The 27835-nt window shown below is 39.7% G+C and overlaps 4 protein-coding genes across 4 annotated transcripts; 1 reads left to right on the forward strand and 3 right to left on the reverse strand.

Annotated features, from left to right (window-relative positions):
* The first annotated feature begins 8 nt into the window (after positions 1–8).
* On the forward strand, positions 9–21722 carry LOC110069198 (beta-1,3-glucosyltransferase-like). Its single transcript, XM_089279462.1, has 15 exons — positions 9–108; positions 183–259; positions 2830–2869; positions 3739–3851; positions 4540–4616; positions 4799–4910; positions 5663–5799; positions 8152–8215; positions 9808–9933; positions 10378–10444; positions 11149–11262; positions 18424–18526; positions 19160–19282; positions 20108–20252; positions 20762–21722. The coding sequence occupies exons 1-15, from the start codon at positions 78–80 to the stop codon at positions 20870–20872; spliced, it is 1440 nt and encodes a 479-aa protein (XP_089135588.1). The 5' UTR covers positions 9–77; the 3' UTR covers positions 20873–21722.
* LOC110069200 (histone H2B-like) lies at positions 8000–9125 on the reverse strand. Its single transcript, XM_089279461.1, has one exon. It carries the CDS (start codon positions 9077–9079, stop codon positions 8699–8701), a length of 381 nt encoding a protein of 126 aa, XP_089135587.1. The 5' UTR covers positions 9080–9125; the 3' UTR covers positions 8000–8698.
* On the reverse strand, positions 13636–14757 carry LOC149097009 (uncharacterized). The gene has a single exon (XM_089279460.1). It carries the CDS (start codon positions 14642–14644, stop codon positions 14027–14029), a length of 618 nt encoding a protein of 205 aa, XP_089135586.1. The 5' UTR covers positions 14645–14757; the 3' UTR covers positions 13636–14026.
* A 2284-nt stretch (positions 21723–24006) lies between the features above and the next one.
* Positions 24007–25314, reverse strand: LOC110069199 (heme-binding protein 2-like). The gene has a single exon (XM_020776684.2). It carries the CDS (start codon positions 25277–25279, stop codon positions 24518–24520), a length of 762 nt encoding a protein of 253 aa, XP_020632343.1. The 5' UTR covers positions 25280–25314; the 3' UTR covers positions 24007–24517.
* Positions 25315–27835: the final 2521 nt, after the last annotated feature.

A 27835-nucleotide genomic window follows, 5' to 3' on the forward strand; every position in this document is an offset into this window, starting at 1 on the left:
CAGTCTCCTCTCTTGACGCTCTGTTCATTCATGTCGATGATTTCGTGGGGTGAGAGCAAGAGATCTGCTCTGAAAGAATGAGAAGCCTCTTTTCGATTTTTCTTGTTGGTTAGTAGCTATTGTTTGCCTATTTTATAGGATGCTCCGTGTTACAGAATGCGTGCGTTTTTTTCTTGTTACAGTTCCGATTCTTGCCAGCGATTATTTAGAGTTTGGACCTGATGACCCTCAGACAAGATTCGAATTTGGCGCTGTTGTGGTATGGCCGGATTTTCATTTTGTGCTTCATTTAATTCCTCTGTCGGCGCATATCGCCATTTGTAATCGAATTATCGTAACAGAAATTTACTTCTTTTTGCGTAAACGTTTTTCTCTAAGGGCACATTGGCCAGTCAATGGTCTGATATCTGTCCTTTGTTTCATTGCCCCACGATGAAATATGGATAGTGCAAACATTCATTCATGACTATTCATGCAATGTAAATATTATAATTACCAGCTAAAAACACAAGTTAACTATTAATACTACACTCGACTGTACCGTCTACGAACGTAATTCTGCAGGTAAATATCGTCCAGGCCGGATCCGTGGCGGAAAAATTATTGACCATCGTGTGGTCTGCATGTACACTGACCTCTTGAAGCTGGGTCTATTCTGAGTCGATGATGAGTTTGAGCTAAAAATATGCCCGTCCAGACCTCCCACTGAGTCAATAATTTAATAAGCACCATGAACAACGTGTACTTATTTGTACAGCGCTGACGTATAATAAGACAAGTTCTAGCACAAATATAATAAAAGCCCTTTAAGCTCTGAGCAATAATCAAAGTGATTTCTTCTTTAATATATTATTTTACAGAATGTTACTGTTACAGCATACTCTTAATAACTGGTCCCGAGGGATACAGTTCGTTTTGTCTTCCGGAGAATAAACTATCTTTCCCAAGGGACCAGTGATTAAGTGTTTTGTTATATGGCTGGAGTTTAGATATAGTTAAATGAAATTTAACATAGTTAACGACTAGGAGCTAGTCTGGTCAGTAGCGTTTTTATAGGCGGTTGTTAGTGTCTTGGCCGTCTGTGAGCGTTTGGTTAGCGTTTGGTGCGTTCTGTAGTGTTTGATATAGTTCAATGAAATTTTACATAGTTTATGACCAGGAGCAAGTCTGGTCAGTAGTGTTTTTGTAGACGTTTGTTAGTGCCTTGGCCATCTGTCAGCGTTTGTTTAGCATTTGGTGCGTTCTGTAGTGTTTGCAATAGTCATATGGTCATGAGAGCCCTGGGGCTGACATTGTCCAGCGGTATTTTTGGTTAGTACATGTGTTGTCGTCCCATGTGCTCACAGTGTGTTCATCGCTCTGTTAGTGTGGCGTTGTGGATTGAATTATAGTTTAGCGGTTCTTGGCGTTCCCTCCCTATCCCCCTCCCTCTTTTCAGCATTTTATTTATTTTTTATTTTTTTATTTATTTTTTTCCACCAATGCCATCTGGCTTGAGTGTGACGGGTGCCTGTAGGGGGCTTGGCGCGGGGGGCTCGTGGCTTGGTCGCGGGTTGGGCAGGCCAGTCAGGTGTTCTAGCGCCTTAGGGATGTGACTGCAGTTGCAGCCCCGGGTTTCGTAGGCACCTTTCCTCCACTAGTGACTTGGGGGTTAATGTAAAGTTATACATTTAAGGCAAGATGAAGTCAAAGTTCTTAATCTCTGTTTAGTGGGAGAGTGGGTGACACTTGTCTAATTGTTGCTGGCCAAGCGACATTTAGATTTAGCCACTACCCTCGATCAATACCCTCGATCAATACCCTCGATCAACCCTCGATTGGTACTCGATCAACACTCCATCAACACCTCAGTTGACACTCGATCAACACTTCATTGACATCTCGGTCAACAGTTGGTCGAGAGTCAACTAATTTTGGATGCATTGATATGAGTCGGTCAACACTCGGCCAACTAAGGACCAACTGATGATCAAGTGTCAATAAAGAATCAACCAAGTATCGATCAGGATCTCGATTAAGTAGGGATCAAGCTGTCAATTGAGATGTTGATTGAGGGTATCAATCGAGAGTATTGAACGACACTCAACTGCAGATGTCTTTAGTACACATGATCCAAGTCTGCCATGTATTATGTTAAAACAAGAGATTACATAGAGTCTACCCTCTTAAATAGTGATAATTTTAAAAGTCTGCTGAACAGCTGAATTATCTCATCTTGTTGGAACATATCCTGGTCTTCTTAGCATCCAGCTGGAATTATTTCTAAGACACCCCAGATGGGATGCTAGTCCATAAGAGTAATGACATTTGATCTGCAGTCCAGTGCTGTGGCCACCAGGCCACTTCACCACTACCTTTTTAAAATAAGTCTTTGTGACATCACAGAACAGTATGAACTGGAAACATATAAATTCCGCAACAAATTGGGGAGAGTCCACTTATGGATAATGCACTAAAACTTCAATGTAATGAGATCAGGGGGTGGGGGGTAGGGGAGGGGAGGGGGCACTGGCTAAATGATGGAATCCTCCTCTGGGACCAAGGGACTTGGAGATGTAGCAAACATAATCTCTTAAAATGGAAGTCAACTGACTCCACAGAACACTGAGCTTGAGATTTCACTAATATTTTAATGTATCCTTTAAAAAACCTATAAGTCAGGGCTAGCAGTGTTCTATGTCTATATGTGTTGGGGGCTAGTGAAAGAGACTTATGGGCTGGTAAATGGCAATATCTTTGAGTTAAGCTCAAATTCTGTTATAAAATTAACAAGGGTATTACTACCTTGCAAATTTATCCACATGTATTGCCTTTTCATTTCTTTTTCAGGATTCAAAGGTTGAAAATGGCACAGATATTTCTCCCATAGGTGAAAAAAAATTAATTATAATGACTTTCCTTTCAATCATCTCAAATACACCTTTTGCTGTTCATTTACAGAAAATATCCTTTCATTTGAGTCAAATTTGTTTCATTATGGTCAATATACTCTCATTAACACCAATATGACCTTCATTTGTGTGGAAGGAACATTCAAGAATAACACTTGGATATGTATTAACATTCAAAATCATCAAAAGATAAACAATATCTTCCTTTGACATTCATTGGCTGTAAACGTATTTTCATTTTTGTCAAAACAAAATTCATTGTCACAAAACAACAATCATTTACACTTTTGGACAATCCTTTTCAACAAAAGAGTTTCAATAACAGAATTTGCATGAGCACTCACAATCAATTGCATTGTTATACAAATTTGGACACAACTGAATGGATATTTTCTGTAAATGAACAGCAAAAGGTGTAGTAATTATGCTACTTTGCCCTTTTATGGTTGTTGATGAAACTAATGAAGATATTCTGTTTAATTTACATTTGAAGAGCCTTTATTAATTATCTATTGAATGATAACTGAAAAATGATTTATTTCATGTTCAGTTATCTAATGTAGGTATGGTAAGGGGTATTTGCCTTTTACAGTATATGACACTAAGGATTTTGGACTCAGGACATGATCTCATCATATTCTGTCAACTGTTTATGTGTTGTCTTCTGAGCTAAAAGTTGTTGAATTGGTGTGAAACATAATTTACTCCTATTTTTTTAATATAAGCACAATATACGTACTTGTTTTTTTCTTTACAGAGAATGGTATATATGTAACAATTATAATTGTCTGTAATGAAAATAATTATGTTATTGTAATATTTATATTATTCTTAATATTTTCTTTAGGATTAAAGGACATAGTCATAATTGTTAGAAGTCAACACAATGCATTTCATGCGAGGAAAGCAAAAGCCCTTAAGCAATCCCTCAGTGAACAGGCAGAAACAATGGGAGAAAAGGTATGAAATCAATGTGCAGTACTAACTTTTAACTGACAGAGATGTGCTTATCCCTGCCAAATGTACATCCAATCTTATTCTATGGATCCCAGGAGTCTAAGGGTTACTAGGCTCACTGGTATCCTCCCTCCTCTAGGGACACAAAGACCCTGTAAAAATGCAAGTCTCTAAAAACAACTGTCAGGTGCAGTGGCCTAAAGGTTAGCGCCCTGGTCTCCGGATCGAGCAGACCAGATCCAAGCCCTGGCTGGGGTCACTTCATTGTGATTTTTGGCAAGACATTTCACTTTCACATTGCCTCTCTCGCCCCAGGTGTATAAATGGGTATGGTCTAATTGAATGCTGGGGGTAACCCTGCGTGGACTAGTATCCCATCCACGGGGGAGTAGAAATACTCCTAGTCATTTAGCAGGGCTCAACTTTCAGGAAAAAACCTTAGGGCTAGCTGGCCCCTAAGTTTTCAGATTTAGTCACCAGCAAGAGTATTTCAGTGAAAAGCGTGAAAAGTTAGTCACCAGTGATAAAAATGTGGTTGCGTTGGCGACCCCTAGTGGTTGCAATGTCAAGCTCTGCTCAGTGCTATTGAAAGTGGGATATCCCTGGGTGTATGGGCCAATTGACCTATTACAGACTTTACCTAACAGAAAATGTTATGTACCAAATCAACCATGGATCATATTTTTGTTAGCATCATTTAGAACTCAAAATGGTGCATGAGGACTGGGCACCTTTTGGAGCGTGGACAATTCTTCCTATTATAAGAAGGTATGATCTAATGTTGCTGACTGGAAAACATTTGATGTCATGGTTTAGGGGCTCATAATTTTTAATTTAAGAATTTCCAAAGTTTATGAGAAATTGTAAAATGGATCATTATTTTGCATTTTTAGCAACTTGATAAATTCATACTATTGTGGAATGAATGACGATCTTCTTTTAATTTGTAGCTTGGTTGAGGACTATGGTGGCAAGAAAAAGTGGATATTTTTCTGTGAGGATGAGACCATAATAAACCTGCCAGGACTTGTAAAAGTTTTAAATAAATATGATGCAAGAAAGGTGAGCTTTTTGAGTTTTTTGTCAGTGATGAATGTTAATGTGTTAATGCTCTTGTTTGGCTTAAGCTCAGCTTCCCAAACTGTAAATACATGTAACACTAAATCATTGGCTAGCATCATAGGCATGCAATGCGTACAAACAAGTGCTGATTGAAGCATTTTGCACTCAATACTGGGCTATGATACTAATTTAATTATTGATTTCTCTTTGGATTTTTATTACACTTTCAACCAAGCCAGTAATGAGAATAATGGAGGTGATCATCTCTGGAAAAGCATCTTGATTTTGAACCTCATTCCAATTATTGATACAGAAATGGTTATGTATGAAAAGCAGGAATATGAGTAGCTGTGGATTAGCCTCTGCAATACTCTTACCTCAGCCCATCTCTCTTCTTGACCACTCTATCCTCTCCACTTCTGCCTTCTGCACTCTACCTTGTTCCCTCCTCCATGTTTTCTCCCATCTTGCACCTACCCACCTACCCTATCCCTTGTTCTTCAGCTTCATTCTTCATTGGTTAGTGTGCTCTTTAGGTTAAACATGAAATTTGAAATGAGGGACAGTATATTCAATGGGTTAATGTTTGTCCTGAACTGTTCTGTCTTGGTGTTAGTCAACCGTTTATTCTGTAGTAGTTTTATGCTGTTGTTTGTTTGTCTGGTTATTTTTCTCTTCACATGGAAAAAAGGCATGACTTTCCTCGTTTGACAGGAATATTCATAAATACAATCTTCGTTATCCATCATCAGGAACTTTTTCTTGGGCATGCAATACAAGATCAAGAGGCGGCAATCATCCATCACTTTGCTTTCTATCAAGATCCATCACAGTTCTCTTTCCCTGATTTTGCAGCTGGCTGGGCTTTGTCTGTGCCGTTGCTTAACAGGCAAGTCAGAATAACTAATATACAATAGCACTCTACAAAGCTGTGTCTGTAGTTTGGTCCCACCATTAGTGATTCATGGGAGGTGCGGTGGCCTCATGGTTAGTGTGCTCGCCTCCTGTTAGAGCATTCAGGCTTCAAACTCTTGCTGTGGACATTGAGTAGCATTCTTGCACAAATTCAAGAAGCTAGGGTTAGGAGAATTTACTTCTTCCTCAGAATGGGAAAATTTTGTGAGCTTTCCTCGGTCATGCCCCCTGTCTGCAAGGTCATGTTATTGTACAGTTAGCCTGAGAGAGTCACAATGAGAGGAAAATGTCTTCTTCAACAACACAACAGGAGGATCGTGACCAGGGTTTGGCTTTTGAGACTGGGAGATTTTGGTTTAAAAAATTGCAGGAAAAAAAAAAAGTAGAAGGTACTTTGGAATAGTTGGCTCTAGGTTTCCAAAATGTCACTAGATGAACAATAAAGAGTCCGCATGGACCCAATGAGGATGAGTGAGTGAGTGAAGATCCATCAGGGTCCGGTACCTTTGTGTAATCTGTACCATTACGGGCCTCTGAATAAATTTTTAGTGTTAATTAAAAACATAGATGGCACTAAAGTTTACATTTGCGAAGCCCTATTAGGGGTTTTCTGGATATAGGATATTCAAGTAAAAAGTGGAATACAGGATATTTGGGGAAAAAATAATGGGATATGAGATATATAGTGGGCTATCAAGTAGGGAAATGGCTAATTTTTGAAACTGGAGTTAACGGGATATGTGAATTGGATACTCAACACCCCTCCCCCTCCCCTAATGGGGCCTCATTTGCGTTGTGAACAAAACCTCAAGAACCGCAAGGCATTGGAAGAAGGAGAAACGTACATACCCAGACTTTTTATTCAACAAGTCAAATTATCCTCCCATTTTGATTGGTTCTTATTTATGATCTATTGGGGACAGACGCATTGATGACGTCAGTAAAATTCTTTTGTGTTTCTTTATTATATAAAACAAATTGATTCCATGTTGCCGTGTGTCTGTTCAGCAAAAGATCACAGAAGACGTCAAAATGTGGTAAGAACATCAGATTCAGTGACACACTCGGCTATCGCCTCAAATGCCACTTTTTTGTTATTGCCAAATTTTGACGTCACCTGTGATCTATTACTGAACAGACGCACGGCAACATGGAATCCGCTGTATGCTGTGTAACTCTGCGGTACTCTGCGTTCTAGACATTCTTCCAGGCATTTTATTTTCATAAATGAACTTTAGAGTTTTGTATAAACTGGGCTAATTATGCAGATATCGCTTATTGTTTCCTTTAAATGAATAAATAAATAAATAAATTGACTATTAACCTTGGCTTCGGTTGTTGACTAAGAAATTTGAAAACGCAGCTTAAAATCTGTCACGAAAACGGAGCTTTTCGAAAACGCTCTTTAAACCGGAGGAGCTTGAAAACGCCGGCTTTTCATTCTCGTGTGGACGGAAAACATTTTGAACACGGAGCAGCGTCACTATAATCATGTGATTTCTCCGACCGAGTTTTCCTCAAACACACTGGAATCCAAAATGATCGGTGATTGGCCTTACAATGTACCTCAGTGTTAAACTCCATGATCAAATCAGCTTGTGCAACAGACTTTATAAACCAATCAGAGGAAACATACAGTCTCGTCAACCAATCAGGAGTGCCAAAGAGCAATCGTCATTTGGTTAACGCGCTTTTTCCTACCTCTGGCAACCTCTGACACATGTTGGGGATATTTTTTGTCCCAAGGTCTTTTCTCTTTTTTGTTTTTGCAATAGGATTTTGGTCTTGCGTTACGCGACTCAAGCCTTGTGCTGCATAACAACGGAGCGTTTTGGAGAAAACACTTTATTAATCTTCTAAGAAATAAACGTGATAAAAAGAGAGGAACGGAGAGAAGAAACAACCTAGCCAAGAAAACGAATATCATTTCAGTGTTGTATGGCCTGAATTTAGACCTCTGACTGCGTTGAGACATTATTTTCGATCGATAGTTTGTTTTTTGTTTTTTGTTTTTTATAATTTTACAAAGCAGGGGAAATCCGTCGATGAATTAGACAACATGCAAAAAATATTAAAATGCAAGAAGAAATAAAATTAAATTAAATTGCGAAGCTTTTCGCAAAAAAGCACTACAATCGCGCGCGTATTTATGCAGTTCTGATAATCAACACCCATTTTAAAAGTTTACTATCATTTTATTTAATTATTTACAAGACTATTTACAAGAAAAAAACTATATAAATCGATAAAATAAACAGTAATTGCATGAACTCAAATAAAATAATTTACATCCTTCAATATCTTAATTTACATTCTTTTTAAACAGATTGGATAAAAGACTTCAAGCTAATCCGCCAAAGTCAGACTTCACCATTGATGTACAGCACGAGGTTAGCAATATAAATAGTGATTATATCTTGACAATTACAAGCGATTTCCGATAGAAAATTAAATGTCGTACTGTTCAGGAAATAAAGATAAACAACATCCACATACCGTCAAGTCAAGTCCGAGTCGAGTGGAGTCAGTTTGTTTATGTAGTACTTGTCAAAGTTTCAAAGTCTGTCAAATCAAGGGCCCTTTGCATTTCACTAACTTTTTACAGTTAAATTCATCCAGAAAATTCAGGTCATTGTTCTAGTACCGTCAAAGTCAAGTCGAGTCAGTCGAGTCGAGTACATATTTCTTAGAAGTCACGAAGTCTTCCAACTGCTTCCAATCCATGATAATCGTACAATTACACGTGGAAATTAATGTCAAGCAAGTTCTTCATTCATACCGTCAAGTCACGTCAAGTTCGTCAAGTCAACCAGTCGTTGGTTTGTATACATGCTTTTCAAAGTCACAAGTTCTTCCACCTGCTTCCATCTCGTCTACTTGTTGCTTGTGTACTTTGTAACAGCTTTTGTTCCTTCGCTCACGGCGTGTTTGGCCAGTTCACCAGGCAGAAGCAGCCGTATGGCGGTCTGAATTTCGCGGGAACTAATGGTCGACCTCTTGTTGTACGAAGCGAGTCTAGAAGCTTCGGTTGCAATTCGCTCGAAGATGTCGTTAACGAACGAGTTCATAATACTCATGGCTTTGCTCGAGATACCAGTGTCGGGATGAACTTGCTTTAGAACTTTGTAAATGTAACTGAAATAACTTTCTCTGCGTCTTCTGCTTCGCCCCTTTTCTTTGCCTTCTCCGCTTTTCCTTTCCACTTTTCCTCCTGCAATCTTCTCCTCCTTCTTTCCCGAACGTTTAGGCGGCATTTTCGATGTTTCTCTTCTCAACGAGTGAACGTGTTTAAAGTTCAGAGTGTTTGCGGTCTGGCAATTTATAGGAAAATTTGTGATGCCTAATTTGCAAACGGATCGAAATGCTCGATGTTTCATTGGCCGTTTTCTCCTGAGCGGGTGCTAAAAGCACGGAGAAATCGCACCATGACAAATAACAACAGTTTTGCTTGTGGCTATTGCATGCCACGATTTGTCAAAAATAAAGCAACTTAGAAAACATTTTGTTCCCAACTGGATTACACGTACACAACAAGAAACATAAACACAAGTATTTTCTTTAACATTTGCCGCGCTTAAGAAAAAAACAACTTCAATAAAGAGCGCCACAAATTTTATTGATACGAATGCAAAAAGACAAGCTTTTTTAACGGCACTGCGTATAAGAATAGTATAGTAAAGTTTTAGAAGACAATTTATGCGTTTGTTTTCAGCCTAGTTATAGTTTTTTGAAGTGAAGTTTTGAAATAGAGGTCTCTTCCTTTTTCTTACTAGGTTGGAACGATATGTGTCCCATACCTGAAGTACGTTACCTTTTTCAGTCGAATACAGATCCTTTTGAGTCAAGCTGACGTGTCCACTTTCGGATCACTCGTGCCTTTTTCGATAGGACAACAAGAATCGGAGACCGTTCGGGTTCGTTTACGATGATTTGCCGAAAGGAACACGAGTTATCCCGACTTTCTTAATTTGCTTTCTTGCAGGTCGCAATGTTTATTCGCGACGAGGGCAAAGGTACGTTACTCACTGATGTACCCGAATTTTGCACCAGCGAACCGACCGGCACACAGAAATGCGTGACGTCTTTGAGAGGTGGTGGCCCTGATTGTGTGAGTTTGCATTAAACATTCTCCTTGTTTGTTGAGAGAGGTTGGAAAAGAAGATTGTAAAATCTGGGGTAGGGTGTAATTTTCATTATTCTGAAAACCAAACATTATCGTTGTTTGTTCAAAGGGGTTAAAAAAAGTGTAAAAGCAGGGTGGTCGTTTTCTGTATTCTTATAACCAGTGTACTTGACATTGTATTGAGTTTGTAAAGAGAAATTACAACAGGATCTCGCTATCAAGAAAAGGCGGAAGTTCGGGATAACCCGTAGGAAAGTAGTGTACAGGTGTAAGAATGGGGATATCCTAACGGTTTCATAAGCATATCCCATGGTTTTTAACTTTAATATAACCGAGTTTAAAACAGGAGCATTCTAATGCAAAATAAGAGTTCAATTATTCCAGTAATACTGAGCAAACAAAAAACCTAAATTATGTCTTTTTTCGCAGGGTGATCTATCCTTGGATAACATTTTCTTCGCTGTCAAGACTACAAAGAAGTACCATAAGGACCGAGGTATACTGAATAAATGCCGTAAAATTCTAATACTAACCCTTTTCCCTCCTTCACCCGAAAATATGCGCCCCTAAATCTTAGACACAAAAATCCTCCAATGGTAATCTTCTTCGAATTTAAGTCCGTGGACTTGTATCTAATTTAAGCTCTTTAAAAAAATAGAATTACTTCCAACTATTAAGCCCCGCGACTGCTGTTCTTTTTTGTATTACGTCCGGTGATATGTCAGAGACTACTAACGATGTTCACCTGATTCCTAAAGAGCTTACGTTGTGTTTCACATTGTTATTTTTAGACAATTTTTACAACTAATGTTATTATATGGTCGACTTTTTCAGACGGGAGATCACTTTCAGTCAGTTGTTCGAAACGCAAATTTCCTTCAATAATAGCAGTACTCTAAAAGCTCGCCAAAAACCCTGTTTAACGTCGGTACAGTAATTTTGCTGTACTTAAGGTTTTTAATACGAATAAATACCAGTAAAACCTTTATTTTAAAGAAGTTGTACCCCTATATAGCAAACAAACGTGGTGCACTTTCGACTTTTGGTTTTTTCATGGACTGAGCAGAGCAAAAAACCATCGAAACAAATGTCAAAAGTCACCAAAAACGTTTAAATTAGCGATTCTTCTCAGTGGTCAAATTGCAAAGACAATTGCAAGCTCTGAGGAATGCCAAACGTTGATGAATGTATCTTTTCCAGTTCCCATTGTGCAGAAAACAGTTGGAAAGTTCGCTAAGCATATCGTGTATTATAGCGAGACAGAGGATCCCTCCATACCAACTGAGAACATTGGAGTCCCTAATACAGAAAGAGGTAATATTGTGATTTTGAACGTTTTAAGTTAATAGAAACAGTCTGTTATGTGTCAATAGGTAAGGTTAAGTCTGCATACGAGCCAAGTGGCCCATAGGCCGGAGCTTATCCCGGTTTCTGTAGCATGAAGCGACCAGGAGTATTTCTACTCCCCCGTGGATGGGATGCTGGTCCATTGCAGGGTTACCCCCAGCATTAAATTCGCCGGTACCCATTTATACACCTGGACGGAGAGAGGCGCTGTGAGAGTAAAGCGTCTTGCCTAAGAACACAACACAGTGTCCCCGGCCAGGGCTCGAACCCGGACCGCTCGATCCGGAGTCGAGCGCACTAACCATGAGGTCACCGCGCCTCTCAACTATGTTTCAATAAGCTGCTCCCCAATTCCAGCGAACAATGGCGCTGTGTCAAGGTCAGGGTGAAAACAAATACAAGAAAAATGTATGAAAATGTCCACCCCAAAGCCGTTCTGGTGTTGTTGTTCATATCCACTGAAATGGAATGCGGGGAAGCTAGGTCTGATGTCCATCAAATACTTGTTTTCAGTTTTTCATAGTCCGTTCAGTCATACGCTTGTCATTTTTATTCTCCGTAAAATAAACTACAGTTATGAAAATAAACAAGTCAACATTCTGGGCCGGGTTGTTCGAAACCGGATTAAGCTAACCCAGGGTTAGCGAAAATTTTGATTCGAGTTTTGTAACTTTTCGGTGACGTTTTCTGTTTATATTGTTTGGCCTTCTGTTTTCATTTTGAATAATCTCAAACTACACAAAACCTGTCGCCTGTTTGCAGCCGGAAGTGTCACAAAATCGCCGTTAATACCGGCGGTTTAGACTGTCTGCGCCGCAAAACATCAGGAGTGAAAAACACTTTTATACAAGAAAAATCAATACTTCGTTGCACATTTAATTTGGTTTACCGTTAACCGGCTTTCGACTGCTTGAATGGGATCGAATTAATAACGCATGAATAAAACCTGTTTTTCTTATTCCTACTTCACCTTACCTCCAATCTTGGTCGGAATAAAGCAAGACCGTTCCTCCAAACCCTGACTCCGAATTAATGATGAATTTTTTTTTTTAACCAGAACGCGCCTTCATTAAAATGGGGCAGTTAGAATGATCATGACTGTCAGAAATGAAACCAAACTTCCCCTTGGATCAATGATGAATTCGTGATAAAACCAAAACGCTCCATTTTTTCCATTGTTGAAGTGGTTGTTCGCCTTTGTTTGGTTTCACGGCGCCTCGCCCTTAAAACGAATCGAAGTGAAGAGAACCCTTTGTTACCTACATTCAACAACTTTGTAGCTTCCGCTCAGTTAGTAAAGCATTTGTACCTGTGTCTACAAAATCCCGTTAAAATTTCATTTTTGGGACATTCTTTTCAACTACTCAATCTCATTTTTTTTGAGAGCGAAGATCTCTTTTACTCGTGTTGTGACCCACTGTTTACATGTTTTATTTCATAATTTATGTACATTATCTCAACTCAATATATGAGGCTGTCAGTATACAGTTGGCCTTTGTACAAGGGAATTTAGAAAATGTACAGTCAATCTATGTACAAGGAATTTTGAGATAGGTATTACTGAAAACAAGAGCCTGATAACTCCCTGTAGACCGTGTTTCCAGACTACTGTAGAATTCGTTCAGTGTTCCAAAAAGTATGTGAACGACAGTGAAATTTTGAGTTGTATCATAGTTAATAGAGGGAAATGGCTAGGAAGGCCGGTAAACATCAAAGAAGCAAACAAACAGGCTGAAATTTATCTTGGAAGGTCCTTTCCCTGCACATCTTTTGTTTTATGCTCATTGACTATGCATGAACTACATAATCGCAATGCTTCTATTGGTTAGTTGTATGATCACACGTAACCACTTTTTGTATTTTGCCAGCCAGGTTTTGTCCAGGGTCGACCCCCAAAATAGCAAACAAAAACATATAACAAATAACTTTGCCATGTTTCCTACCATTTCCCTCTAATAACTATGGTTGTATGGACTGCGAATTTGCGCTTCGCAATAATATCTGGAGAGAAAAATCTAGAGAAGCTAGCTTTTAGCTAACTCTCAGTTGCTTTGTAGCCCACATAGCGGATTTACACAGGTATTTGGAAAGAAAAAGACATAAATTTGCCCCTGTTGAAGCCGCAGATATTCGTTTCCTTTTCAAGTGTTGAAGTTGTTTCATAGCTGCAAAGATCACTGATTTTCACATGAGCAGTGTGGAGAAAGTGGATATCGATCACTCACATCATTCAATCAGAAATTGCACAAGCATTTCAAAATTTGTGAATTCATTTTGTCTCCGTGGAAACTAATACTTCATTGCTGTGCAAGGATAAGAAATGAATGTATTTTGATGAAAGCGTCGATGAACTGAACTGACTACCTTAGTGGTTATTGCAGGCACTCGACATTTTAAAGGTGAAAATGATCTTTCCAGTTGTGAAGAGCATAAAGAGCTTTGACTAATCATAATTTCCGTCTGGTAGAAGGCTGACCGGTTGGCTATTTACATTGCACAAAAACTCAGTTGCTGGTTTCAGTGAACTTATCAACGAATTCAGAACTGATCTCGATACAGGGCGTGGCAGACACACGTAACTCGGTTGAAATTGCGACAGATGTATACGTCGTTCTCAACCCCGGTCAAACTTCAGTTTGTCACTTCTGTAAATTCTATTAGAAGTCTGATACGGTATTTATTAGCCTTTGGCATGATGGAAATACCGGTCGCGTGTCCTGTATTTCGGGCGTTAAAAGAACCATATTAGAGGCTCTCCTTTGTGTTTCTTGCGGCGTTCTTTCTCTGAAGGTTTACAACGCTTTTGTTGCTTGTGTAATTGTTCTTTCTGTAGTAAACGCATTCTCTGACCTTCTAGAATCCCGAACGAAAGCGGCAGAAAGTTCCTCTTGTCTCTCAAATCGGATTTCTCCCCCTCTCGGTACTCTCCGTAATTTTGGTCGTATATGACATAAGGCAGTCGTTTGGCGGAAGCGTCCGAGCCTTGAGAACTAGCTGTAGATGTCGAAGACTTCCTTGGTTTATTTCGTTCAGGCATTACTCGTTGAACTTGAAGCGAAAAATCATAGCAGTGTACTCTTCGTCGTCTTTTTCTTTCTTCGTTGTTCACCGGCCCATTTCTCAATGGAATTGCAGGCAGGGTTAACCTGGGTATCTCGACTGTCTCGCTGACTTTATCTAGCACTCTATCCCTGGTATTTCCTCGAATTAATCGTCCTTGTACCGCAGTTTTCTTTTTATCTTTGTCTTCTCTTGGGTTAACCGCATTCGTCCCTGCAATGGCAATTTCTGGGTCATTGCCGTATATTCGCGGTAACACCAATTTTCCGCAGCTGACTGTTCGCCGCATTACGGCAAATTTCTTCTGTAGGAATTTGACTGAACTCTTCTCTGTAAGCTTTGAAGCTGTTTTTATAGTTTACACTTGCGGACAATTAATATGTAAACTCGATTTTTAGACTAAAAGCGGACGCGTAATCTGTCTACGCGCTTGATTCGTCTAGTAACCTATCTTCTTCGAAGGATAATCCGCCTCTACGTCTAAATTTACATTACTTAGAAGCTTTATCGGCGTGCTTCTTTTAAAATGTACATCGTCACTTGGTTCTAAACAAACAATAAATATCTGAAAGCGCGTGGCTTCAACTACTTAAAGTAATCTTTCTGTAGCCATGTCACAGACAATAGCAGTCTTGTTTTCCTCCGTTGACAATATATCCATGTTCACACGCGTCTTAAAGGTAAATCTTCCGTGAAAATAGGATAGCTTTTGTTCCCCTTCCTCTTGCTTTTTTGTGAAGGTTCCTTTTATAACAATTCGATGTTCAGATGTACATAAAACTTCACCTGCTAGAATTGCAGCATGCTAACTTAAGATCAGTTCCACCAACCCTCGCTTTTAAATTGCAAATTGCAAATTGCAAATTTTATCCTGGGTAAGTTCCCAAAGCAGCAAAAATGAAAAGAATATCTTCTTGAAAACAGCACGAAGATGCTAAAGGTTTGACAAAATTTCTCGCAAACGAGGCTTAGTAGTGAATGTTCGGCATGTGACATAATCATGCATACAGCATATTAAGCGACAGAAAGCAGCTTAAATGGCAATGTATGAAGCTGTCAAAAAGTGAATATTGTGGCTTTGAATTCCATGAATATCACCTTAAAAAAATCAGAAGAACTCTATAATTACAATAAGAATTTAATTTTAGTGCGCAGCCTCATTGCTTCTCGCCACTATTAAGGGAGCTCAGTCACAGCATATTGAGTTATTTTGGCCTTGTATGAACTTACCTTTAAATTAAAGAAAACCTGAAAATGATACTAGTTTACTAAGATAGAAAAACACCAAAGAGATAATAGTAAACCATAAAGGAACAAGGATGGCTAAGGATGGAGAAGATTAACACGGATTACAACTGACAAGCTTTAAAAATTTAAGTTAAACTTTTCAAGATGCGAAACTGTGACGTTGCTCCTTCAAAGCTACCCTCTCAAAATGTTCGGGGTGGCCCTTAGCGCCGTGTGTGGTAACCGCATATGTAAACTGAAGTTTTTTGCTGACACTTTTGGATCGACCTTGTCTTGCTCACAACGTCAATACGTCGAGACAGACATCCGATCCAAGTGATATCTTTGACCTTGTAATCATGAAACAACAACAAAAGGCTTACGGCGGGTCACTCGTGCCTTCGACTTCCTCAGAGCGGAAGAGCAATCGAATCCATTTAATGTGAATATAATTCCAAGGACTGAAGAAACAGGATTGCAAAATCATCTCTTGTTAAAACAATGAGAACAAAGTTTTACGAAATACTCAAAGAGCCTTTATTGACCCTTATGGACTTTAGAATCATTTCAGAACAGTTGTCCTTGAGTTTCTGACAGTGGAATTTGTGAGAGGACTAACGAGCATAACTTACTGTGGTAAATTAAACAAGTTTTGTTCACAACACGCCCTTTTTAAAATGAACAGCAAGGGCTTAAAAAACAGTTAAACCATTTCCTTGATTTGCAGTCACCCTGGCGGTTTTTTATTTTGTTTTTGTTTTTTTCTTCCTTTTTAAAAAAAATCTGACACGTAGACCTCTCTTTTCATCGAGAACGTACGGTTATCGATTAAAAGCGGTTTCGCGTCAATCAGACAGTATTAGGAAATCCGTATGTATTTTCAGTGAACTAACCTTCATCAAACGAGGCTTCTTATCACATCGTTGCATTCAGAACTATAGTCGTTACCTGTTAAGAACTCTTGTTAATGTGGCATTTTCTTAAGCGTCTAGCTTCCCTTCTATAGAAAATGTGCAGCGACAACATGAAAACGTCGTTTGGCCTATTTTGAGTTTGGGGTCAGCCTTTAAGCTTTGAAAAATGCGAGATCAATTAGCAACCCGGAACATGCAGGTTTTTTATTGATTGTATCTTTCTAGCGTCTCGCTAGGTGTTATTTTTACTGTCGCAGAATTTTCCTTTGGGATTGAGGCGTGGTTTAGAAATGAGACGCTAAGATGTTGTTCGATGCTGTGATCGTAAGACGTGATCTGGTATGAGTCAGTGTTCCCTTCCAGGGTTCTCATTTATTTAGGGAGTAGAGGGCTAGTTTGATGAAGACGACAGCTGACAATGATTCGGATACCGAAGGCACAAGCCTCTAGGGAGGTCTGAAGGTTTGTTCCCCCAGAAAATGTTTGAAGTTGAGAGGCCTGAAATCCTTGGAGATATTTCCTCAAAAAAATCAATTTGGAAAAGGTTCAAAAGCCAAGACCATTACGGAATTACAAAGACTTGTTTTCAAATTTTTATCCTTCAGCGCTGGCGCAATTGAAAACGTGCGCCACACGCTGACCCTATGCCTCCTCTCTAGCTACAGCCTTGACAGTTATTAGACAACGGGCAGACAAAGACAGTCAAGGTTCAGTCACGTTCCAAAAGACCTACACACGTACCATTTCACGAAAAGTAGGCGGCTCAGAAATCGAAGTAGCCTTTTTTTTTTTTTTAGCTGGCGGCCGGAGCTTAAGGAGCGGCTTTACCCGAATTTAAGTGAAGTTTTAGGAAGTTTAAAGAGGGATTAAAAGGAAAACAAAAGTTTTGGAACACCACCAGACAGTTGAACGCCCCCCGAAAGGGCACCCCAGGTTGGTGGACCACTAAAAAATTTACAAAACGGCCTAAAACGTAGATATGTGGGATGAACAAAGAGATTTTTGATTACTCGAACCGCGGTGAACGAGATATTTGCGTTAAAACCATAATACCCAGCCAAAATACGGCCTTCGTGTTAACCCCCGCCTTAATGAGAACCCTGCCATAAACTGAGGGAATAATGACTCAAAGAAATAATGGAACACTAAGTCGTCGGGCAAGGAAACACTAAATCGTGGTTCCTTGAAGGAACTCTGGGGCGTAGTCCAATAGCGAGGCAGTAAGTTATGAACCAGTGATGGGACATAAATTCTTGGGTGATTTGGCTGGTGAACACTAAATTAATTGTGGTCCGGTAAGGGAACAGTGAACAGTGGTCTAGTTAACGAACACCTTCATAGTGACCATCGCTCGGGACAACGTGGAAGCATCTCTCTTAACGGGCCAGTTATTCGAAATAGATTATGCTTTAGAAGACTCGATATTGCCATGGAGACGATAAGCAAGGTATAGAGTGGTTTTCATTTGAGTGTCGAAAAGTAATTGGTTTGCGCTTTCTACGCTACGCAGTTGGCTTAAAAAACTCGCGCCAATTTCCATCCAATCAGAAGTAAAACCAAAACCAATCGTAACTCACTCGCACACGTTTTCCCGCGCTTTGCGTCAGCTGCTTGTAATCACTCTGAGTTTTGATTGGCTCACTGTAATGTTTATGGCGTTTGTGATTGGTTAGAGTGATTACTTTGGTTTTGGTTTTACGACACTCAATTGAAAATCGCTCCAGTATGAATGCGACGGGCAAGAGTCAGTTGGTACTTTATGCCGGTGGGTCGAGGATACGCGAGCCAATTTATGGCACGTACAGTAAGGTAGATATCTAGATATCTACTCTGGTCATGTGGCTGAAGATGGAATATAAGCCTTCCACGAGGGAAGGGTTCATAGTCACTGCGGTGTTTTGCTGAGTAATTTGGACTGGTGTTTCAGGACACTGTGCCAAGCTGCAGGCCATCATCAACAGATCAGCCTCCGATCCCAGGGCTGCTGACAAACCCTGGTTAGTAGTTCTTGATGACGACACAATAATGAGGTAAATAGCTGAAAATTATGAATTTAATAAACCGGTCCCTCTTAGCCTGCAGAACATGCGAATTAGCGCAGCGGCGGAGCGCGAAGTGCGATACACGAGCGCGTAGCTCTGCTCCGCTAATCCGCTAGTTCTGCAGGCGTATAGTACTCCCCTCTACCCCTGAATATGTAGACTCGATTTCCGCCTCCCGCGTCTACGTTTTTCTCCTTCAGGGGAGGAGCGTGGGCTCCTCTCCCGAACAGCGGCTAGAAATCGAGTCTACTGTCCGGATATATTGCTAGACTTTTAGCTGGTATTTTTGTCAAGTTATGCCCCAACAATTAGTCGGCACCCATTCATGTGAAGACGGAGATGCATTGTAAGAGTATGTAATCTTTCCCAAATGCAGTGGTCAACAAGACACTTCACCTCGAGTGTAACGTGCCATTCTGCTACAGTAAGCTGTCATGTAAAGAAGATTACCACAACTTTTCACCAATGAATGAGCATTCGGTTGGAGCATCACCTGATAAAGATAAATAGTATTGATTCATCTAATTGTAAGTGCTGGAAAGAGCTGGAAATTGTTGTCGTCCACCTTAAAGGTTTACATAGTGTCACAACATTATTTCTTTGAATCCTTCTTTCGCATAGCGTGCCCCGATTGCAGAAGCTGTTAGCGTGTTATGATCCGAAGGAAGTGACACTGCTCGGTGAGCGGTACGGTTACGGACTGACCGGGGGATATGGGTACGAATACATTACTGGGGGAGGAAGGTAAGTCTTGACAGTTTTGCAACTTTTAATGTTTGTTTTTTTTTCCTTAGCCAGCTAACTACGAGCAGTGTGCCTGTGCCTAAAATTATTTGAATGCTTGAGTGATATTGTAGCGACTTTGCTCAGTTCATTGTAGCGATTCCCAAGCTGTTTGGTTCGTTAAAATTCGTCCAGTTTAATTTAAGGTTACTGTATACCTTTTGAGGTGTCTCGTGTCCAAGCGAAGAAGCGCGTCCGGTTTCAGCTGTAGATACCTAAACCTAAGGGTATACGATAACACAAACCAATGATAGCGAGAGACATTCAATCTTACCAAGAGATTATGATCATAATCTCTTGTTCTTAGCCAATCACAGTCGTGATTTCTTTAAAGTAACTTTAAAGTAACGCGCTTTTCCGCAGTTGTTAAGTGGTTACATAATTTTCCACGCCAGCCACTGGTTACCGGTTTCCTCGCGTTAAGTCCCCTCCCCTTCCCCCTCTGACGTGTTTTTGCTTCAAGTCCAGATTGGTTCTGAGACATTTTCGAGTCTCGGAACAAATCCCTCATCGTTGGTTCTAGTTTTAGTTAATCCTCGTTGGCTTAAGTTAAACGCCAGCCGTTCGACACCCCTCTCCCCTTTAGCGCGGGAGAGGTCGCGTCAAGGGCGTTTGTTTGTGTTCAGTCTTCTGAAATCTATACAACCTACAAAACCTCTGACTGCAGTTTGGAAAGGTAATCCGTTGATATGCTCTTTTCTATTATCTTCCCTTCAGAACCTAAGTGTTATCTAAGGGTTACCAGTCTCTCTCGTTCCAATTTTACCGTTTGTATTCTGGTTTCAGTATGATTCTAAGTCGCGCTGGTATTGAGGCCTTGCTAAAAAGCGGCTGTACGTGTTGGGAACCAGACTCCCCCGATGACATGTGGCTGGGGAACTGCTTCCGAAGACTGGGAGTTCCTCTTACACACAATCCTGCTTTTCACCAAGTACGTTAATTTATTTTAACCTCTAAACTCTAGCTAGCGACTTTTTAAAGGAGCTAGGAAGTAATATTTTGGACATTAAAAAAACCCTAAATTACTGAATAAGCCTTTAAGGTTTTAATGTCAGATTTAAGAATTTGGTGGTGAATAAAGGCAGTTTTCCCTAGTTGATGAATTTCTTCTTTTTCATTACCCGTCTGCTTGACAATGTATTGACATTTAAGGAGAAAATTGATACTAATCACCTTTGGAAATTAACAATCAAGTGTTCGGAGTAACAGCCTGGCCTCGTGCGCATCGAACCTGTAGTTGTTAATCTTCGAACGAGTCCTGTTTTTGGTTCACTGTAAAACAATAGATAACCCATCCAAACATTGACGCTTTCTTCAAAACGGTAGCATCTACAGTATAACGGGACTAATGAAAACAGATCTCTGGAGGTTGCTGGGCCTTCATTTGTTTGCGTTAGATATACTGATGTTGAGTTTTTGGTTGCTTTGTTTCTGTTTCAGGCTAAACCAAATGAATACGTGCCTTCACTGCTAGCGCACCAGACTCCTGTGTCATTCCACAAGCATCAAGATTTAGATCCACTTGCCGTGTACAAGGAGTATCTAAGTTGATAGATATGTTTTCTAAAACAAAATATGTTAGGTTTATAGACAGACTATCGCCTCCTCTTCTCTCGAAGAATCGTTTGTGCCGAGTGTATATTTACATGTGAGGGGCAGTGTGAACGATTGACCAAAAATAGTAGCTGGGGCGTTTGAGATGGATCAGACCCCCCCCCCCCCCCCCTCAATAGTTTTCTGAACTAAGAGAGAAAAGAACTAATAGTTAGTGGGGGAAGCGGGGGGGGGGGGGAGGGGTATTCTGAGTGTCCTGATAGTCGTTTTGGACGTTTTGGATGGTTCCGTTTGTGCAGAGAGGGTGATATGAAAAGTTTCAAAACAATCCGTGCCAATCCAAAATTCAGTAAGAGTGTAAGGATCCACTTTGCTGTAGGAAATTGGAAAGGAAATTACTAAAATAAAGAAATATCAGTTTTGTTTAATTATTTTTCGGAAAAGATAAAGTTCGGTCCTTTAATAGTACGTGAGATAGCTGAAGTGCGGGAGAGCGGGAAAACATATAGCGGGTGCCAAGCGCGGGAAAAATCACGATTGGGTTTAGTTTTTGCAGCCGATTGGCCAACAAGATGATGCCTCAATTCTGATTGGCTAGAGCATGCTGCACGAGTTTCTTGGACCAATCACCGCTTAGAGAGTAGGGTTTCTTTTAGTCATTGGGAAGGCACTTTATGTTACAGAGAATTTCATTTATTCATTTCAAACGTACCGACATGGATTTTTTTTCGCGGGGAATTGTCACAATTGGTTCTTCGAAGATGAAGTATTTTCTCACAAAGAAACTATTTAAATATTAGGATGTCATAATAGAATATTTCTGGGTAATAAAAGTTATATAACAAAAGTGTTTGTTTATTTGTTTACTTCCTTGCTAAATCGCGTTTATATGATATTGCACGTCTTGAGCAAACAAATGAATGAAAAAACCTTATTGCACAGTAGGTAAGAAATGAGGAATGTTATTTTTGCTTGAACGATACCCATTTCTTCGTTGAATTTTATTCAATAACACTGGCAGACTGCTTTTACGAATCAGCTGCTTCGCAACGGTTTAATGTAATCTCAAGTCATTAATTAACGTGAAGCGGTGCTTGAAAGAACAACATTTAGAAGAAATTTGAGATAACGCCTCATTAATGAGAGCAATTTATGACTCAGTTTGAAACCATAGCCCCATTAGGCTTTTACTTTGTGGGTTTTTTGGTTTCAGTGTTTCGAAGGATTAAAAAAGAGCTTTCGAAGGTCAATGCAGGAATATAAGACTTCGTGTAAAAGGTTATCACAAAATGGTATTAATAAAGTGGTTTAAAATTCCGTCGTTCATAAAGAAACGTACGTTACCATGACGGCTAACCAAATGGACGTATTCAAAGATGTACACAGCAGATAGTTCAAAGCAGCAGATTGATGTGAACGAATCCACAGCTTTCTCAAGTTTTTTCGTATGCACGACTATCTAGCCGTCAAAATGCAAAGTCTTTTTGCTCAAGGTAACAGGTGCAACCAGGCTCCGTCAGATCCTCGTGAAAGTATCGAAGAGTTCCCGACTTTTATCGACCAATCTCAAAACGGAAGAGCACTTCCGTCAAGTTGTCGCCATCGAGATATTAGGTCACGTTACTTAGCAACCGTGGGCCAACCGCGAGCAAACAAATTTACAGAGGTCACACCCACATATGACAAAGAATTCACACGAATGTCGTGGGTGTTGCGATCTACTGAATTTTCGTTTTCTTTTCAGGAGAAGACTAAGCAGCCAAAAATCTTCAGACAAAACTCACTGGGGCATGACACCGCCTTTATTTAGGCCCTCACAAAGAGGAAACGTTCTTTGATCTTATCTTTGTTGAAAGCGAGAGAATGATAACATGGAGTATTCGCCAAAACATGCTCAGTAGAAACAACTCGAACATGTCTCGTTGCATGCAATCAGCATTAAAGATATATTTCTGAGAAACGCAACTGAATTGAACTGGAAAGAGATTATGGTTATTTTGGCCCTGAATTATTTTACAAATAGAACGCACCCTACTGAGTATCAGCCTGCCAACAAAATATGGATTTCGAGCACTTTTCTTCCTTGCCACAGCAAAGAACACAATGCGCAAATTGTCGAAAAAGAGACCATGAATTATCAAAACATCGGTAACAACGTGTCTTTGAACTTGTATTATGTCTAGAAAAATTGCTGTATTGTCACCCAGGGTATTAATTTTTAATCAGGCGGTTTTGATAAGCCGAACTATTTTCTCTTTCCGTCGCGAATCTACAAATAATTTTCACATTCCTTTAGTTTTACTATTATTATCTTCTTAGAAAAGCTATTTTTCACAAGTTGCCAGGCCTAATTTTTTGCTCCTACAAAACTGTTGAAATATTTACCGCTTTGCCTTGATATTGCTGGACTAGTGTAAAACCGATTAAAAGAGAGAACTATCTTACAAATATTAAACATACCCTGGTATCGGTTATTAAAATTTAACAGTCACATCAACACGTTGCAAAATTATAGAAGGCGCTTTTCTTTGTGAATCTGTCAGAGCCTGTACCACAAGCAAATTCGGGAAAACGAGTCTTCCGTAGTTCTAATCTGCTAATCTGAAATGTGGTTTGGTTTAATTGTGTCAAAATGGATCGAGATCTTCAATTGGTGGTCGCCCAGGTTTCACGTAGAGTTACCTCTCACTCTGATGGCATATATTATTTTGACACACGCGTTGTAATTGTGATCAATACAGCTCTTTAAAATGTAAGAAAAAAGTATGCGCGAAATATCTTGTGTTCTCTCGGTAAGCCTTTATCGCACTGAAAATAAGCGAAGACTTTTTGGCGTGATTTTTATCCATTTGATCAGCCGATGCAATCCACAGGAAAATATTTCTTACGGTGCTATACGAAACATGTTCTTATCAAATTAAAATTTGATAAAAAAGATGAACTGATTTGTTTTTTTCAAGCATCAGGAAAATAAACGATATTTGTTTCCCTCATAAAGTAATCCGTGATATCGAACGTTTTCATGTAATGTTTTCCGCTCTTCAGTCATTTTGTTTTGACTAGCTCCTGGTTTTCATAAAAATGCGGTTTATCTTAAAACAAAAAATACATGACTGATTATAACTAGAAGGTTGTATATGGAAATTTTTATTGTACCTCAAACTGATTGATCTATAATTTAGTTTTCATTTGCATGCATAGCAGTTTTGTAGCTTTGAATAAACTAAACCTTTAGATTTTTTTTCGTCTCATTATTAATAATCTCCCTATACACCTCAGTTTAATTCTCCTTATTTTATTATTATCTACAGGAAATAAAGTGTTTCCTCACCTTTTGATACTATTCCAAAAGGATACAATAACATTTTCTGGACACCGAAAAGTTCCTAATATTTAACAACAAAAAATCAAACAAAGATAGCCATAAAACATTTCAGACATTTACCACCTTTCTTGTTTTAAAAAGTTTAGTTTCCTGTGAGAAATCAGTCAATTCAGTTGCACAGTTTAAATATCGTTAATAATTCCAAAATCAAAGACATCTTTCAGTTGTACTGCGACATCTGCAGCAAGATCAGTGATCATTGAGGTGTGGAAAATCAAAGGCTCACGGCCGCTTTTTCGAGTTGGTTACGTAACTTTTTATTCGCTTGTCGCAGCAGATTCTTCTTCTGTTTTAGGCTTTATCTCTTCTAAGGAAGGCTGAGGATCTGCCATCAGCAATATTTCATTATGGCGACCAAAGAGCCTAAATGGCGGGTCATGGCCGGCAGCGACGTACATGTTCTTCACATATCCCTTGCCGTCCCTGTCCAACAGCTCTTTCAGCTTCTTTTCGTTTTCCCTCCAGTCTTTATCCTTGGCGAAGCCACGAAAATTCAACGCGTACATAACGCGTCCTTCGACTTTCTCGTGAAAAACCGTTTTATCTTTTGGGACTGGAGGGTCGGCCTGGTGCTCAGCTGGGGTGTAGAAACCCATAGTGAAGACCTTGCACTGCCCTTCGTCGTCGAGTTCCACTCGGGATTCAACTGGGACAGTCATGCTAATCTTCTTGCCAGCTTCGTTCTCTCCCCTGATGTAATTAAACAGCCGCCAGAATCCAGTACTGGAACAGTTTTCTAAGTTCCCCTCCTCAAATCTTGTCTTGACCCAGTGGGAGTCTTCGTACAAGCGAACTTCGTAACCATCTTTGTGTTCGAGAACCTTGTAACGCGGACCTTCAGAACCTCGGTAACTTTCGGGCGTGTGAAATTCGCTCGTGTCTACCTTCGGTTTTTCTTCGCCTTTCAACCAGCTTAACATGGCTGCCTGGATGTTTCGGGCAATAAAAGAAGCGAAAAATACCACCGGCGAGAAATTAGGGCGAGCAATCGTCACGACGTGAGTCCTACATGCGTTCATTCACGGTCGGTTACGTCAAGTCACGCAATCAACACAACAAACACATTGCGTGACTATCCACAGAGACCCGGGGCCTACGAAGCGTGAAACGACAGGGCATCCTTTCTTGTTATTTGCTTTGTTTTAATTGTAGTGCGTTTTGGTAAAGGAGCTAAATTTTTCAGACCAATTTTCGATTGCAGCTTGATCAAGGTGAGGGAGTTTTATGTTTCAGAAAATCAAAATGTGGTGGGACTGTCGTTATAGGACTAGCGTGACAGAATTTTCCGTGGTCACTCAATCTGTTTAGTTCGGAGGAGTCACACTTGAAATCGGCGACAATCATTACGGGCTCATCAATTATTTCCATGCATGTAGAGCTAACAAACTCGCGAATAAAATATGCCAAAATGTTGAATTTGAAAACTAAACAGTAAAATTATGAAAAGATTAAAACTGCATGTCTCTATATCTTTTGTCGCTTGCTTCTTGCTGACTTAGCATTATATTTAATTTAAACAAAAGTGTCAAGAATTGAAAGTGAGTAATAGAAAATGAAAGGTGGAAAAGGGCAGCATTAAATTAAATTACGGTCGTAAAATAAGAAATCACTCTTTTGAACTGCCATGTACTAAGTTTAGCTGAAAAAAGATAAATACTTGATAATTTATTAGCTTGTAAAAGACGTGAAAATTGTAATAACCTGATCAAATGTAGTTCAAACAAGTCAAAACATTAAAATGGCAAGCGACAAACAACTCGTCCCCAGGGCCTCTCTTCTTCCCGCCCAAGAGAGAGGCGGGAAGTGGAAAGACCCTGGAAACAAGGTTGCTGATAAAGTGCCCTCGATGGACCATTTGAACCAACCCTTACGGACACCTATACAGTATGGACTGTTCTCTCTATTTCATTATTACGATTATTACAGACAAAACAGTTATAATTTACTGGGCCAGTTTGGCTGAAAACGAAATTGAAGAGGTTTAAAATTGGCGCTTATAAAATGTTTTTGCCGTGTTAAAACAAATTTGTGTTACAAAGGTCTAAAATCATTCATGATAAAATTGAACAGGAGTTCATGACCATGAGATCCTAATTTTTCCGTGTGAATCAGTCTATTCATTTGTAACCTTGTGATGGAAACTTTTAGCTAAATTAACTTGAATGCACAGACTAAGACACCACCAGGGCACCCGACGGAAGTGTTCCGCGAAAAAGGTGTTCCGCAGGGGATGTCTGTGCTGGCTGGGGGATAATTACCCGTCGGATGGCTTAGAGAGGTACATCAGTGCTGTTGGAAAAATTGGTGTTGGGAATGGCGTCTAGTTTCAGATAGCTGGAAAAGGACAGCGTTTGTTGCTTCTTGTGGCGTTTGTGTTAATGTGGCTTCGTCCTGAGGAGAAGAATTAGATTACATGTAAGCAATGCCCCCCCCCTCCCCTTTATTGAAGGTTTTAATTTGTCCCTGATGTCACATTCTCGACCCCCCACACCCTTCCCTATGCCCCCTATTGAAGGTCTACATTTGACTCTGGCGCCAGACCTTATCGAAGTTTGTGAAGTAAGCGGATGATTTTGTTGATGGTTGAGTTTTGAATAGACTCTGCGGGGAAATAGAACTTAAGATACGTTTCTGTTGGGGGCGCGGAACAGCTAGATCGTTTGGAGCAGAAAATTACAACAGTTTAAGAAAGCCTAATTTGTTCTTTAATCCTGGAGAAGTCTGTTCCCTTATTGATACTGAAACTGTTAGCCCGCTGATTACCTCTGAAAAAGGCTAAATTAAACCAACCACGTTAACCAAATAGCTTGAAAACATGTTTTCGCCCAGAGTTCGTGTTTTTACTCAATACTCTTGTCAGGAAACAGACCGCGTAAATTTAAAACATCTTGGCTAGCAATATTTCTTCAAAGGTTAAACTAGCATTTTCGAATTAAAAAAAACGACAACTTATATTTAGGATCAACAATTACCGCCCCTTTGGTTGACAACTTTGCACGCAACGGTAGTTTTGAGGCTTAAAAGCCTCGTCAAAATGATTTAATGCTTACTTATTGTGCGGATGCCAAATAATACATCTTGTGGCGCCATAAATTCTAGAACTATACGATTGTTTCGATAGTCATTTTATTAAAAAGAATACCTTAAACTCCGGCATACAATAAGTCAGGAAACCAGATGTTATTATCGTCGTGTATCGGTCTACTGAGCTTGTTGGGGTCGTTGAACACACTGTTCGCATTACAAAAAGGAGGAAAACAAATTCTTGGAGAGAGTTCAAACTCGTGCGGTGTTGAGTGAAACAACAGACATGAGAATTGGACAGATAGAAGTAAAATCAAAGATAATAATTATAGAAAAGTTTTACAAATAATGTTTAAAACATTGAATGTTAATTTTTTTTCCCTTTCAAAGTGTGGTGGAAACAAGATTTTTGGAACCTCCAAGGGAAACGAAAATTGGTTTCAAAAGTCGATAGTTCTAGAAATCGAGGGTAAAATTACAGTGTTCGACTGAATGGAGGGAAACGCGGGCTTTTAGTTCGAGTTATTGGGAGGTTTGAAAAATCGAGGGTT

This window comes from Orbicella faveolata, unplaced genomic scaffold, assembly GCF_042242905.1.
Source record: "Orbicella faveolata isolate gen_17 unplaced genomic scaffold, um_ofav_v1 contig_47, whole genome shotgun sequence".
Classification (NCBI taxonomy): Eukaryota; Metazoa; Cnidaria; class Anthozoa; order Scleractinia; family Merulinidae; genus Orbicella; species Orbicella faveolata.